The sequence below is a fragment of the Haliotis rubra genome, unplaced genomic scaffold, assembly GCF_003918875.1.
Source record: "Haliotis rubra isolate DU_JTF1 unplaced genomic scaffold, ASM391887v1 Scf1446, whole genome shotgun sequence".
Classification (NCBI taxonomy): Eukaryota; Metazoa; Mollusca; class Gastropoda; order Lepetellida; family Haliotidae; genus Haliotis; species Haliotis rubra.
Genome location: NW_025765388.1, coordinates 128,959 through 142,502, shown reverse-complemented (window position 1 = coordinate 142,502; position 13,544 = coordinate 128,959). Strand labels below are relative to the sequence as shown.

Sequence of the window (13,544 nt, the reverse complement as noted above, 5' to 3'; positions counted from 1 at the left end):
CGAGTGGTGGACATGATAACCGTTTTCACCTTGTGTCATCACTGTGTTTCAAGGATCCGTTCACTTATATGTTCATACTTCAACCTTCATACTTCTTTCTGTTAAGTGTACTTTTATGTCAGATGGAATCTGTTTTAGTGGATAATATGAAGACCTGGGCCCCGTTTCACAAAGCCACCGTTGCGCCACGACTGTCGTGTCTACGTTACAGTTCCTAGGAGATACAGTCGTAGCGCTACGATAGCTTTGTGAAACGGGGCCCTGTAAGGGACCGTTCATAACTTGTGGCTGTGTGTGTGTGCGCGCGCGCGAGCGTGTGTGTGTTCTGGGGAGGTAGGGGGGGCATCAATTTTGTACACATGTACTGGGGGAATCAACAATTTTGTACATAGTGATATTCAAAATTATGCTTAAAATTATGGGAGGGGAGGGGTCATTGATTTTGTACATGATATGCAACGGGGGTCACTTACATTTATACGTAAATTTTAGGGTGGGTGTGGGGGTCATTCACATTGTACATGCTTCTGCATAAAAATCAGCATCAATGGTCGGGGTAAATTCGAAATTTACAGTGAAACGTGTCAACGTGTTTCTGAACAGTTTTGAGATATAAGGGAAAAACAGACTTAAAGCTACATTGTTTCAAACTGATACTGTTTTAAACTCACTCAAAACTGTCTCTGACATGCGGCGTCTATGACGTCAGGAACAGCTACGCGCTATTGCCACGTTGGAAGTTGGAACAAGACAGAGCATTGTGACTCTTAACATTTCACAGTAAGTAATTATCAAATTATATTCATGATATCGACAGACAAATAACGTTGAGAACAGACGTCGATTTGATCAACCCAGCGCGACAGCTGTCGCAGAGGACCGTTTCATCGCAAAGACTGAGCTTAAGGGTCGGTGGTGTACTAGATTAAGACTTGTATTACGCGTTTTCACCACAGAATATTATAGAATTTTCTTGAATCTTATTTTATCTTCTTTGATGGGCATTTTAGACTTTGAGGTAATGAAGAATGATGATAATTTTACGGATATACAACTTGTTTATTCTGTGAAAAGCGATGTTTCGACATAGATTCATCACTTGCTTGACAACGATATCTATGCCGAAACGTCGCCGAACGTATGTAGTTAAATTGTACATCTCCCTTCCGGAAGAATGACTTAAAAGCAAAGTTCGTCAGCGCCAGAAAGGATTTCGACAGACTGTTAAGTAAAAGTTAAGGTTTTCGAAAATTATGGTACAACACTGAGCTGGGTACAGTCCCTTACACAAGAAAATATATGGTGATTTCCAAAAATTTCCAAAATTGGAAACAAAGACATACATAGGTTATAACGGGTAGTTGATATCCACAAGAGCAACATGCACTGTTTATTAAATGTCTGTTATACGTATCGGCGTTTGGGTCGCTAGATCCGAGCCTGAGGCAGCAATGAACGATTTGACAAGAACAAGAGCCATAATTAATATCAATATAAATCTTGTTTTTGGTTTTTGTAATTAGGTTTTAAAATTCTTTGAGACTGCAAGATTCAGTTACATAGCAAATCAGTAATTAGCTAGGGTGAATCCATTCTATCAGACAGGGGAGTATGGTGTGTTTTCGTTGTTAATTACCGACTCCACTGTCTCATAACTGGGAGTCTCACAACTGGGAGTTCTCACAAACGGGAGTAGACCCCTTGACTCACTCATCAATTAACAAGGGATTAGGTCCTGGGAGTGCAAAGAACAACAATTTACCATCACCCACCTGTTATCTCCCCTTGTGGACATTTCCAAAATTGTAAATGTTTGGAAATCTCATATTTCCAAAATTGGAAATGTCTTGCAAACATCATCTTTCCAAAATTGGAAATGTCTTGGAAACATCATCTTTCCAAGACATTTCCAAGCTTGTAAATGTGGACTTTTATTCCAGTGTTAGTTTGAGTATCTCCGACGTCAGGAATATATCACAAGCCGACTTCTTTTGATTAAAAACCGGGTATTTTTTATCGATGCAGAAGATTGGGTGAATCAGTTATGGAACGACCGAGGTTTAACTAATGGAAATAGATTACGTACACACAGATTGTTCAAGTCCAGTCTAAACGCCGAAGCTTACCTGAGCTCGATATCTAACCGACGCCGTCGTAGTGTATTAGCAAAACTGAGGTGCGGTACTCTCCCTCTAGAAATCGAACTAGGAAGATTCAGTCGTTCCTCTCCAGGAACGAATTTGCAAAAGTTGTGATCTTGGCTAGACTGAAGATGAATTTCACTTTCTGGTGAAATGTAACCTCTATACAGATATCCGAGCTGATATTATTAAGAAGTTTTACAATAATTCACTCTCATCATTCTCTCCTCAATGCAAGATAATATCACCTGTAGCGCCTTAGCCGCAGGGATTTTCAATATGTATGAACGTCGCCTTAAACACCATACGTAATGTCATTCAATCAAGGTAATAACAATAATGATATTTATAAAGCGCTTTATCCACCCACAAGGTGCAATTGTTCTGTACAGTTGTTTTGTATTTCATGTACCATAGGCTTGGTAATACTGCTATAGTATTTTATGTGTTTGACATTTATAAATACTTTTAACGCAATTTAATGTACAATCGTGTCTCGTGAAATGTATATGTATATCTGGAAAATATGTGACACGGTAATAAAGTTTACTAATTTTCTTCTTCTTTCTTCTTCTATAAATAGTTGTGACACCATTTTACTGAATATCCCCTACCTATCATTTTCACAGAGTACCAGAAATGTAATGCAGTGGACGTCTCACACCCCAAGCATCCTGCTAATTATCGCCATCTAAACAGTATTCCTATCTTGTCATATACTTCAGCTTTAGGTCGCTTGGATGTCCTGTTACAGGTTCCTGTTACCATACATCCGTGATGTCACGGAGATCCGGATGTTACATGTGGTGTTAAGATAGCTAACTCACGACATACCTCATACTTCCGGACTGGTAATGACGGAGATGATGTTGATGACAATAGACCCTATATGTCTTCATGAAGGACGCCCAGTCACAATGAGATAGTTATCCGTATATTACATGCCATATGTCAAAACAAGAACGAACCCAGTGACATATTTCATAATTTATGTTTTCACCATCAACATAATATGAGCCAAACTTCCACCCCGACACACATACTGGCATGTTGAATTAAATCGTGTTCAGTCGACAGGACTCAAAACCGCCCCCTTTACAGTGCTAACCGTCCCCATTACATACAGTGAAATCTGACTGACACCAGAATTTAAATCATGTCCCATGGCGTGGAATGCAGAGTATGTGTCAACACGCGTCCAAGCTCCAGCTGTTATGTTGTAGAGGAAAACACACCCTAACGTACCGTCTCACTTTGTGTTGTGTCAGCATATCAAACATTTAGTTTGGTTTGACGCATTAACACCCAATCATTTCAACTACGTGTGTTACATATTATTCAAAGGAAAAATCAATAATAATAAAGTGTGGGGAAAAACAAACAAAAGAAAACGAAATAAACCCAACTGCCACTCTCGGTAATACCCATTACGCAGTATATCCCAGGGGATGCCGACCTACTATATGCATAGAAAGCATCACTTTCACTGTTTCTACTGAAAAGGGGAAAAATACATCACTGGTACTGTTTCTATTGAAAGGGAAAACACACTGACAAATTACATCACTGGTACTGTTTCTATTGAAAGGGGAAATACACTAACAAATTACATCACATGTTTTGTTTCTATTGAAAGGGGAATACACAGTACCAGTAATGTATTTTGTCAGTGCGTTTTCCTTTCACTAGTAAAAAATTGTTCGAACAGAGAATACCAAATTGAACACTTTCCAGTTTGTCTATTTTTGCCGAAAGCAAACCTTACAAATACATAAGGATGTAAGGATGTGAAAACATATACTAATTCGATGAGAGGCTTATAACAACGCAAATATCGTATTTTCATTTTAAACAAACCAAGAATTATAGGTTGGACGAGTTTTTAGGTTGGAACATACGATCAGCAGATTCTGGAGTCAGCCTTCTTGACAACTAACATACAACAAAAGTGATATCAGGAGCAAGGTTCTGAATCCTTTCCATCCAATGGCACCTTTCAGGAACAAGCAATGGTACATACATTGTTGTAGTGGGTGCGTCCGCAAATTGTAGTGTATCCAACCACTGCTGTAATCTGTTTTCCAAGGGCGACGACTACTGGAGTCAAGGTCAAATGACTACTAACACCCAGTGACCATAACACAAGATCACATCTGGCCTCTTCATCAAACGTGGGTCTAAGTAGTAAGGTGTAGATAAAAGAGAATAACCCGCATCAATAAAGGGAACATATCCCAAACAAGGTTGTGACAGTAACTGAACTACACAGATAATCACAAAGAAAAATACGGATAATAAGTCGATTTGCTAGGTGCACATGACAGTGCACATCTGACACGGATTTGTGTCAATCCTGTTCAGCTGACAGAGCACATCTGACAAAGGTTTGTGTCAATCTTGTTCAGCCGACAGAGCACATCTGACAAAGGTTTGAGTCAATCCCTTGTTCAGCCGACAGAACACACCTGACAAAGGTTTGTGTCAATCTTGTTCAGCCGACAGAACACACCTGACAAAGGTTTGTGTCAATCTTGTTCAGGCGACAGAGCACATCTGACAAAGGTTTGAGTCAAGCTTGTTCAGGCGACAGAGCACATCTGACACGGGTTGGTGTCAATCTTGTTCAGTCAACAGAGCACATCTGAAAATGGTTTGTGTCAATCTTGTTCACCTGACAGAGTACATCTGGCAAAGGTTTGTGTCAATATTGTTCAGCCGACAGAGCACATCTGACACCGGTTTGTGTCAATCTACTTCAGCCGACAGAGCACATCTGACAAAGGTTTGTGTCAATCTTGTACAACCGACAATGTTTGATGAATATGTATAACTGCTAACGCTAATGCTTCACTTCAGTCTTCTTTATATAAATATGAATATGATTCATCCACTACATGCTATTGATATCTACGTTTAATACCACGTTTTGGTGTGTGTATGTGAGAGTGTGTGTGACCGTGTGCGAGAGAAACTGTCTCTCTCCCTAAGCGTCCTCATGCTTTAACTATAATAGTTCAGGGCAAAAGTGTGTTTTATTACACTATACATGGTGGTAGAGCGAAGTGTATTTCTTAAGTAAAACGTTCTATCTAACCTTATCATACTATGTGTATGGACTAAAGCATACTTCAGCGATGTTAAATTAAGGGGGGCATTGGCTGTATATACCAATTACACGACCAGACGACCATTCACAAAGTAACATATACTTTTTATCTGACAAAATACCTGACGTTATCACAAGGTTAGTGGGCTGACACGTGCCCCTGACATACCCAGAACATTGCACACATAATGTCCAAACTTAACTGTGAGACCACCCTTGAGTGTCCATTTCCTATGTGTTATATGTTTCGGTTTTATCACGTATGGGTGTATACTTCCGTTAGTTTATTTTCGTATACAAATGTGTCCTTTATAATGGTGGAAATAAAGAGTATGTTCGACATTACAGCTAAACAGGAAAGAAATACGCAATTCTGTAGACCAACTGTTGGACATTGTGTGTTGGCAAGCATGGTAGCTGAAGTGTATGGGTTGAGGATTCCTGACTGGTGTAAGGATCGTGTCAACACGACACCGTGGTGTATCTGTACAGCCGTAGTGTATCTGTATGGTATAGCCGTGGTTGATCACACGAACCAGGGAAATCGGAAGGCTTCTACTTACCAGAGATCTGTAAAGTTGAAGTAACGGGACTCAAGTTCACATCCATGTAAGTAAACATTAGGTATAAATTCCCTGGTATGGCAACAGCCAGCACAACGCCCAGCACATATTTGCAGCGTACTGGCATGTCGACAGACAGCCTGGAACTGGCACACAGCGAACAACACAGATTGTACCGCTCTCCGGCTGCTGTGTCACAACCTCTCTGTGGCTGCTCCGCGAACAGGATGTGTAGACCTTTCCCGGCCTACACGCACGCGCTGTCAGAGGTCAGAGGTTAGCATCGTATCTCGCTTCGATATTACAGCTGATTATCCCATTCTATGATATTCGCATTGTTTTGATTAGCTGGTGTTGTTAGGGACTAGTTAGTAATGTCCTAAATTTAAACCGTTGGAAATATAGTTTAGTATTGTTATCATGATAAATATGATGGTATGGGATTCTGTTATGACTGTCAAGAAGAGAGAACGAATGAAACATAGGCGGATCCAAAGGGGCGGGGGCGCAGGGGTGCAGGGGTGCGCACCCCCTTTGCCCTGAAAGTTTATTAAATGACCATCGGAACTCGGGTGAAAATGAAGTGTGCACCCCTCCTTTCTCAATAGTGTGCAACCAACCTCCCCCTTCTCAAAAGCTGTATCCGCCCCTGTGAAACATGTATTTATGAAAAGTAATTCTGGGGGATGCGAAAATACGTGTCGTTAGCAATTTTATGATTCCAACACAAGCAGCTGCACATAAACAGACACCTCACGTGCTGGTCGAGAAGTCGTCAGACACAACTGTAGTCATTCATTTATCATTTTACCTTCAAGTAAACCATTTTACACCACTGCTATTTTTATCTCATCATTAAGTCTTATCTTACTCTTTCATTCTTTTAGTTTATAGTGCTCTTACCTATTGAGTATTATCTTGAAGCGCTTTGAGCACGCACTCAGTGGCTGGATGTATAACGATGTATAAATGTTCAGTATTATTATTAATTTTGTAGTTGTTTATTATCTCAGTGATTGTTGGAGTGGAATATGCTGTGTTTCAATGTCCTGTTGTGTTCTACGTGTTTTACGATGTAACCAAAATGTCCTTCTGGATAATAAAGTATTATCTTATCTTATCGTAGTCGCATATAGCAAACAACATCATTGAGCGATGCCCTTTAACAATGGAATAGTCCACGTTGATAGGGGTTTAAAGCTGTTTGTCTAAAAGTGTTCGTGGGCAATAAATCACGAGGGATGAGGGAGCGTCATCATGTTTGTCAACTGTTTAACGTCGCACTCAACAATTTTCCAGCTGTCTGACAGTGGTCTATAAAGAATCCTGTCTGGACCACATAGTCCAATGATTGATATCACGAGCATCGATCTTCATCATTGTTATACGATGACATGTCAGATATTGACACAAACACTCCTCATACAGAAAGAACATCTGTCTCTGTAACACTTTTGCAACATGAAGTTTGTTGTGTATACCACTGCTTTTCTTGAACGCAACAAAAGGTATAACAGTTCTCGAAGTACATAGCGGAGATTTGTCTGTCATACAGACCCTGAAACAAATATACCCAAGAAAGCCCATGCAAGTCTTATATATCTGGCAAGTTTAGATTTGCATAGTTTCTGAAAATGAAGAAAGTCTCTGGGCTCCTTTTCATTGTATTTCATGATTACTGTTTTTTTTGTGTGTAAAATATATATTCATTTTTGAGACTAGCTGATGGTCTGAGCGGAAATCATCCCCATTGGTCGTCACAGGAACTATAAGCGGCCATTAGGTTGACCACTCGTTCATGTCCTGAGCATGGAGATTTGTCGACGTGACTAAGCCACAGTACATATACCAAGCAAAACGATACTTTGGTTAGTTTGCTTCACAGTAATGTCCTCAGCAAAAAGGCGTGAGCAGGGATCCGCCCCTCTAGCATAATATGCGAAATCACGACCAGCATGGTGTTTGGAAGGTCAACTAGAACTAAATGGCAACTGCATTGCATATCTCTGTTCCTCCAAATGTCAAACGGGGACGATCAGGTCAAAGAGCGAAACCCAAAGCTGGCTTTATATCTTAAATTTATTCTGCGTGAGGAACACGTATGCATCACGGAAAATATTTCCGCAACGAAAATGTATAAACACGACGTTAAGAGATATGACGCATTTGTTCAACAAGACATTAATCTCTCGGTGAACAGTCGGTCTATTTTTAATCGAGCACTTCATCATTTCCGCGACGATTTCACTTTTCTCAACGATAACAAGGTCAGACTCGTCTTTCCTCCTGCTTGTTGCGTAACAGAATATGCGCGGGATCATACGACTGTAATGTGACAGGCTAATGTGTATATTAAAAACATACATATATTTTCAGTAAAATAACTATCACACATCATGGTGAATATCAGTAAAATAACTGACACACTTCGTGGTGAATATCAGCAGAATAACTATCACACATCTTAATGAATATCAGTAAAATTACTGTCATACATCTTGGCAAATATCAGTAAATTAACTGATTTTCAGGAAAATATACTAGAACAGGGAACATTATAATTTCAGTGGGTTCCTTCCGCGAAAACCATTTTCTTCGGGTAAAGTGTTCAGTTATCCCATCTTACAGTCCCAGCTCACACAGAGACACGACGTACCGTAAGAGGCGACTAACGGGATCGGGTGGTCAGGCTCGCTGACTTGGTTGACACATATCATCGGTTCCCAATTGCGCAGATCGATGCTCATGCTTTTGATCATTGGATTTTCCATTCCAGACCCAATTATGTACAGACCACCGCCATATAGCTGGAATATTGCTGAGTGCGGCGTAAAACTAAACTCACTCACTCACGTGATGTACACTGAACACTGTTCACTGTCGTATGCGTTGACTCTCTTGATGGGTTTCCTTGAATTGCACGACTCTGTAGCTGCTTAAACTCAACAAATAGACACACTACCCAAGGTTGAATATCAACTAGTATAATGGCTGAATAGACATCAGATGATGGTAAACTATTACCTGACTGGTGCAAATACCGAAATCTTTCTCAGACAAGGTTATAATTACAGAAACAGAAAAATGACGCATTTTGTGTTATTTTTTTCATACATGAACTGGAAACATTTTACGAAAGAAGAACGGCAAAGTTTCTGTACTCGTAGTCAAAGGGAAACCACTCTCATTCGAAACAAATATATAGCCCTTTACAAGAAAATGTCACGGTCTTTTCCACGGCATGCACATATGTTTTAGGGTGTCACGACAGGCGAGAGTCGGACCACAGGCCCAAGCCACAGTCCCACCACAGGCTAGGCGAGAGTCACAGCACAGGCTCGGGAAAGAGTCGTACCTCAGTCCCAGGTGGGAGTCGCAGATCCATCGCGTATACTGGTGCCATGTCAGCCGAAATAAAGACACCTTCTAACAATATCTCTACGACATTGTCATACTTCTAATTTGATATAAAACTATGCACAATCGTTAGTAATTCCCATGCAATGTTTGCAACATGTCCTACAATTAATGTAAAATCTATTCACCTACGCTCTATGCCACTGAACTATTCAACCAACAGACCCTATAATAGGCACTATAATCGATGATTGTTGTGTCATCGACTGGATTCGATTTGTTGTTAGGCCTGTTAAAATCGATAAGTGTCACGTGGAAACCATTCGGTACTGAAGTCTGAGATGCCACTGTAGACCCATACTGACCGGCGGCAAAGCTCCTGGGCCAAGCACAAGAAGTTGTCAGACATATTAATGTCAAAACACGGTATCACCTCTCTTGAGGCGGTCTGTGCAGCAAATATATACTCATTACTTGCCACCAGTCTCCCAGTCACGTGACAACCATGTTTGGTTAGTGCACTTCGAAAAGTGATTCCAGAATGCCACATTATCCGCTCGGATTTAACTCCGACAACTCTCTGTTATTTCAAAGAATCTTCTGAATAGGAGATGTGCCGGCTGAAGGATGCCAGGTGGATCTGAGACAGGTGTGGTGTGCGTCTGGGTGGAATTGGCTGTAGTTGCTGGCTGTAGTTACGGGACTGGGTGATGCTGGCTGTAGTTACGGGACTGGGTGACGCTGGCTGTAGTTACGGGACTGGGTGATGCTGGCTGTAGTTACGGGACGGGGTGACGCTGGCTGTAATTACGGGACTGGGTGATGCTGGCTGTAGTTACAGGACTGGTTGATGCTCGCTGTAGTTACGGGACTGGGTGACGCTGGCTGTAGTTACAGGACTGGGTGATGCTTGCGGTAATTACGGGACTGGGTGATGCTGGCTGTAGGTACAGGACTGGTTGATGATCGCTGTAGTTACAGGACTGGGTAACGCTGGCTGTAGTTACAGGACTGGATGATGCTGGCTGTAATAACGGGACTGGGTGACGCTGGCTGTAGTTACAGGACTGGGTGATGCTGGCTGTAATTACGGGACTGGGTGATGCTGGCTGTAGTTACAGGACTGGTTGATGCTCGCTGTAGTTACAGGACTGGGTAACGCTGGCTGTAGTTACGGAACTGGGTGATGCTGGCTGTAGTTACGGGACTTGTTGATGCTCGCTGTAATTACGGGACTGGGTGATGCTGGCTGTAGTTACAGGACTGGGTGATGCTTGCTGTAGTTATAGGACTGGTTGAAGCTCGCTGTAGTTACAGGACTGGGTGATGCTGGCTGTAGTTACGGGATTGGGTTATGCTGGCTGTAATTACGGGACTGGTTGATGCTGGCTGTAATTACGGGACTGGGTGATGCTGGCTGTAATTACGGGACTGGGTGATGCTGGCTGTAGTTACGGAACTGGGTGATTCTGGCTGTAGTTATAGGACTGGTTGATGTTTGCTGTAGTTACAGGACTGGGTGATGCTGGTTGTAGTTACAGGACTGGGTGATGCTTGCTGTAGTTACAGGACTGGGTGATGCTGGCTGTAGTTACGGGACTGGGTGATGCTGGCTGTAATTACGGGACTGGGTGATGCTGGCTGTAGTTACAGGACTGGTTGATGCTCGCTGTAGTTTCAGGACTGGGTGATGGTGGCTGAAGTTACAGGACTGGGTAACGCTGGCTGTAGTTACAGGATTGGGTGATGCTGGCTGTAATTACAGGACTGGGTGATGCTGGCTGTAGTTACGGGACTGGTTGATGCTCGCTGTAGTTACGGAATGGTTGATGCTCGCTGTAGTTACGGGACTGGGTGATGCTGGTTGTAATTACAGGACTGGGTGATGTTGGCTGTAGTTACGGGACTGGGAAATGCTGGCTGTAGTTACGGGACTGGGTGATGCTGGCTGTAGTTACGGGACTTGGTGATGCTGGCTGTAATTACGGGACTGGGTGATGCTGGCTGTAATTGCGGGACTGGGTGATGTTTGCTGTAGTTACTGGACTGGGTGATGCTGACTGTAGTTACGGGACTGGGTGGTGCTGTTTGTAGTTACGGGACTGGGTGATGCTGTCTGTAATTACGGGACTGGGTGATGCTGGCTGTAGTTACGGGACTGGTTGATGCTCGCTGTAGTTACAGGACTGGATGATGCTGGCTGTAGTTACGGGACTGGGTGATGCTGGCTGTAGTTACGGGACTGGGTGATGCTGGCTGAAGTTACAGGACTGTGTATAGTAGTGCTAGCTGTAGTTACGGGACTGGGTGGTGCTGGCTGTAGTTACAGGACTGGGTAACGCTGGCTGTAGTTACAGGACTGGGTGATGCTGGCTGTAGTTACGGGACTGGGTGATGCTGGCTGTAATTACGGGACTGGGTGATGCTGGCTGTAATTACGGGACTGGGTGATGTTGGCTGTAGTTACGGGACTGGGTGATGCTGGCTGTAGTTACGGGACTGGGTGATGCTGGCTGTAGTTACGGGACTGGGTGATGCTGGCTGTAGTTACAGGACTGGGTGATGCTGGCTGTAGTTACGGGACTGGGTGATGCTGGCTGTAATTACGGGACTGGGTGATGCTGGCTGTAATTACGGCAATGGGTGATTCTGGCTGTAGTTACAGGACTGGGTGATGCTGGCTGTAGTTACGGGACTGGATGATGCTGGCTGAAGTTACGGGACTGTGTATAGTAGTGCTAGCTGTAGTTACGGGACTGGGTGGTGCTGGCTGTAATTACGGGACTGGGTGATTCTGGCTGTAGTTACGGGACTGGTTGATGCTCGCTGTAGTTACGGGAATGGGTGATGCTGGTTGTAATTACAGGACTGGGTGATGCTGGCTGTAGTTACAGGACTGGTTGATGGTGGCTGTAGTTACAGGACTGGGTGGTACTGGCTGTAGTTACGGGACTGGGTGATGCTGGCTGTAGTTACGAGACTGGGTCATGCTGGCTGTAATTACGGGACTGGGTGATGTTGGCTGTAGTTACGGGACTGGTTGATGCTCGCTGTAGTTACGGGACTGGGTGATGCTGGCTGTAATTACAGGACTGTGTGATGTGGGCTGTAGTTACGGGACTGGGAAATGCTGGCTGTAGTTACGGGACTGGGTGGTGCTGGCTGTAGTTACAGGACTGGGTGATGCTGGCTGTAGTTACAGGACTGGGTGATGCTGGCTGTAGTTACAGGACTGGGTGATGCTGGCTGTAGTTACAGGACTGGGTGATGCTGGCTGTAGTTACGGGACTGGGTGATGCTGGCTGTAATTACGGGACTGGTTGATGCTGGCTGTAATTACGGGACTGGGTGATGCTGGCTGTAATTACGGGACTGGGTGATGCTGGCTGTAGTTACGGAACTGGGTGATTCTGGCTGTAGTTATAGGACTGGTTGATGCTCGCTGTAGTTACAGGACTGGGTGATGCTGGCTGTAGTTACAGGACTGGGTGATGCTTGCTGTAGTTATAGGACTGGTTGAAGCTCGCTGTAGTTACAGGACTGGGTGATGCTCGCTGTAGTTACGGGATTGGGTTATGCTGGCTGTAATTACGGGACTGGGTGATGCTGGCTGTAGTTACAGGACTGGTTGATGCTCGCTGTAGTTTCAGGACTGGGTAACGCTGGCTGTAGTTACAGGATTGGGTGATGCTGGCTGTAATTACGGGACTGGGTGATGCTGGCTGTAGTTACGGGACTGGTTGATGCTCGCTGTAGTTACAGGACTGGGTGATGCTTGGTTGTAATTACAGGACTGGGTGATGTTGGCTGTAGTTACGGGACTGGGTGATGCTGGCTGTAGTTACGGGACTGAGTGGTGCTGGCTGTAGTTACGGGACTGGGTGATGCTGGCTGTAGTTACAGGACTTGGTGATGCTGGCTGTAATTACGGGACTGGGTGATGCTGGCTGTAATTGCGGGACTGGGTGATGTTTGCTGTAGTTACTGGACTGGGTGATGCTGACTGTAGTTACGGGACTGGGTGGTGCTGTTTGTAGTTACGGGACTGGGTGATGCTGACTGTAATTATGGGACTGGGTGATGCTGGCTGTAGTTACGGGACTGGTTGATGCTCGCTGTAGTTACAGGACTGGATGATGCTGGCTGTAGTTACGGGACTGGGTGATGCTGGCTGTAGTTACGGGACTGGGTGATGCTGGCTGAAGTTACAGGACTGTGTATAGTAGTGCTAGCTGTAGTTACGGGACTGGGTGATGCTGGCTGTAGTTACAGGACTGGGTAACGCTGGCTGTAGTTACGGGACTGGGTGATGCTGGCTGTAGTTACGGGACTGGTTGATGCTCGCTGTAATTACGGGGCTGGGTGATGCTGGCTGTC

The 13,544-nt window shown here is 43.9% G+C and overlaps 1 protein-coding gene across 1 annotated transcript in view; it reads right to left on the bottom strand.

Annotated features, from left to right (window-relative positions):
• LOC124269390 (probable methyltransferase-like protein 24) overlaps nucleotides 1-6,022 on the bottom strand; it is a 31,747-nt gene extending 25,725 nt beyond the window's left edge. Inside the window, exon 1 of the mRNA XM_046704406.1 lies at nucleotides 5,811-6,022. Coding sequence (XP_046560362.1) covers nucleotides 5,811-5,937 — 127 coding nt within the window. The 5' untranslated portion in view covers nucleotides 5,938-6,022. The remainder of the gene's footprint in view (nucleotides 1-5,810) is intronic.
• Between the last annotated feature and the right edge of the window lie 7,522 nt (nucleotides 6,023-13,544).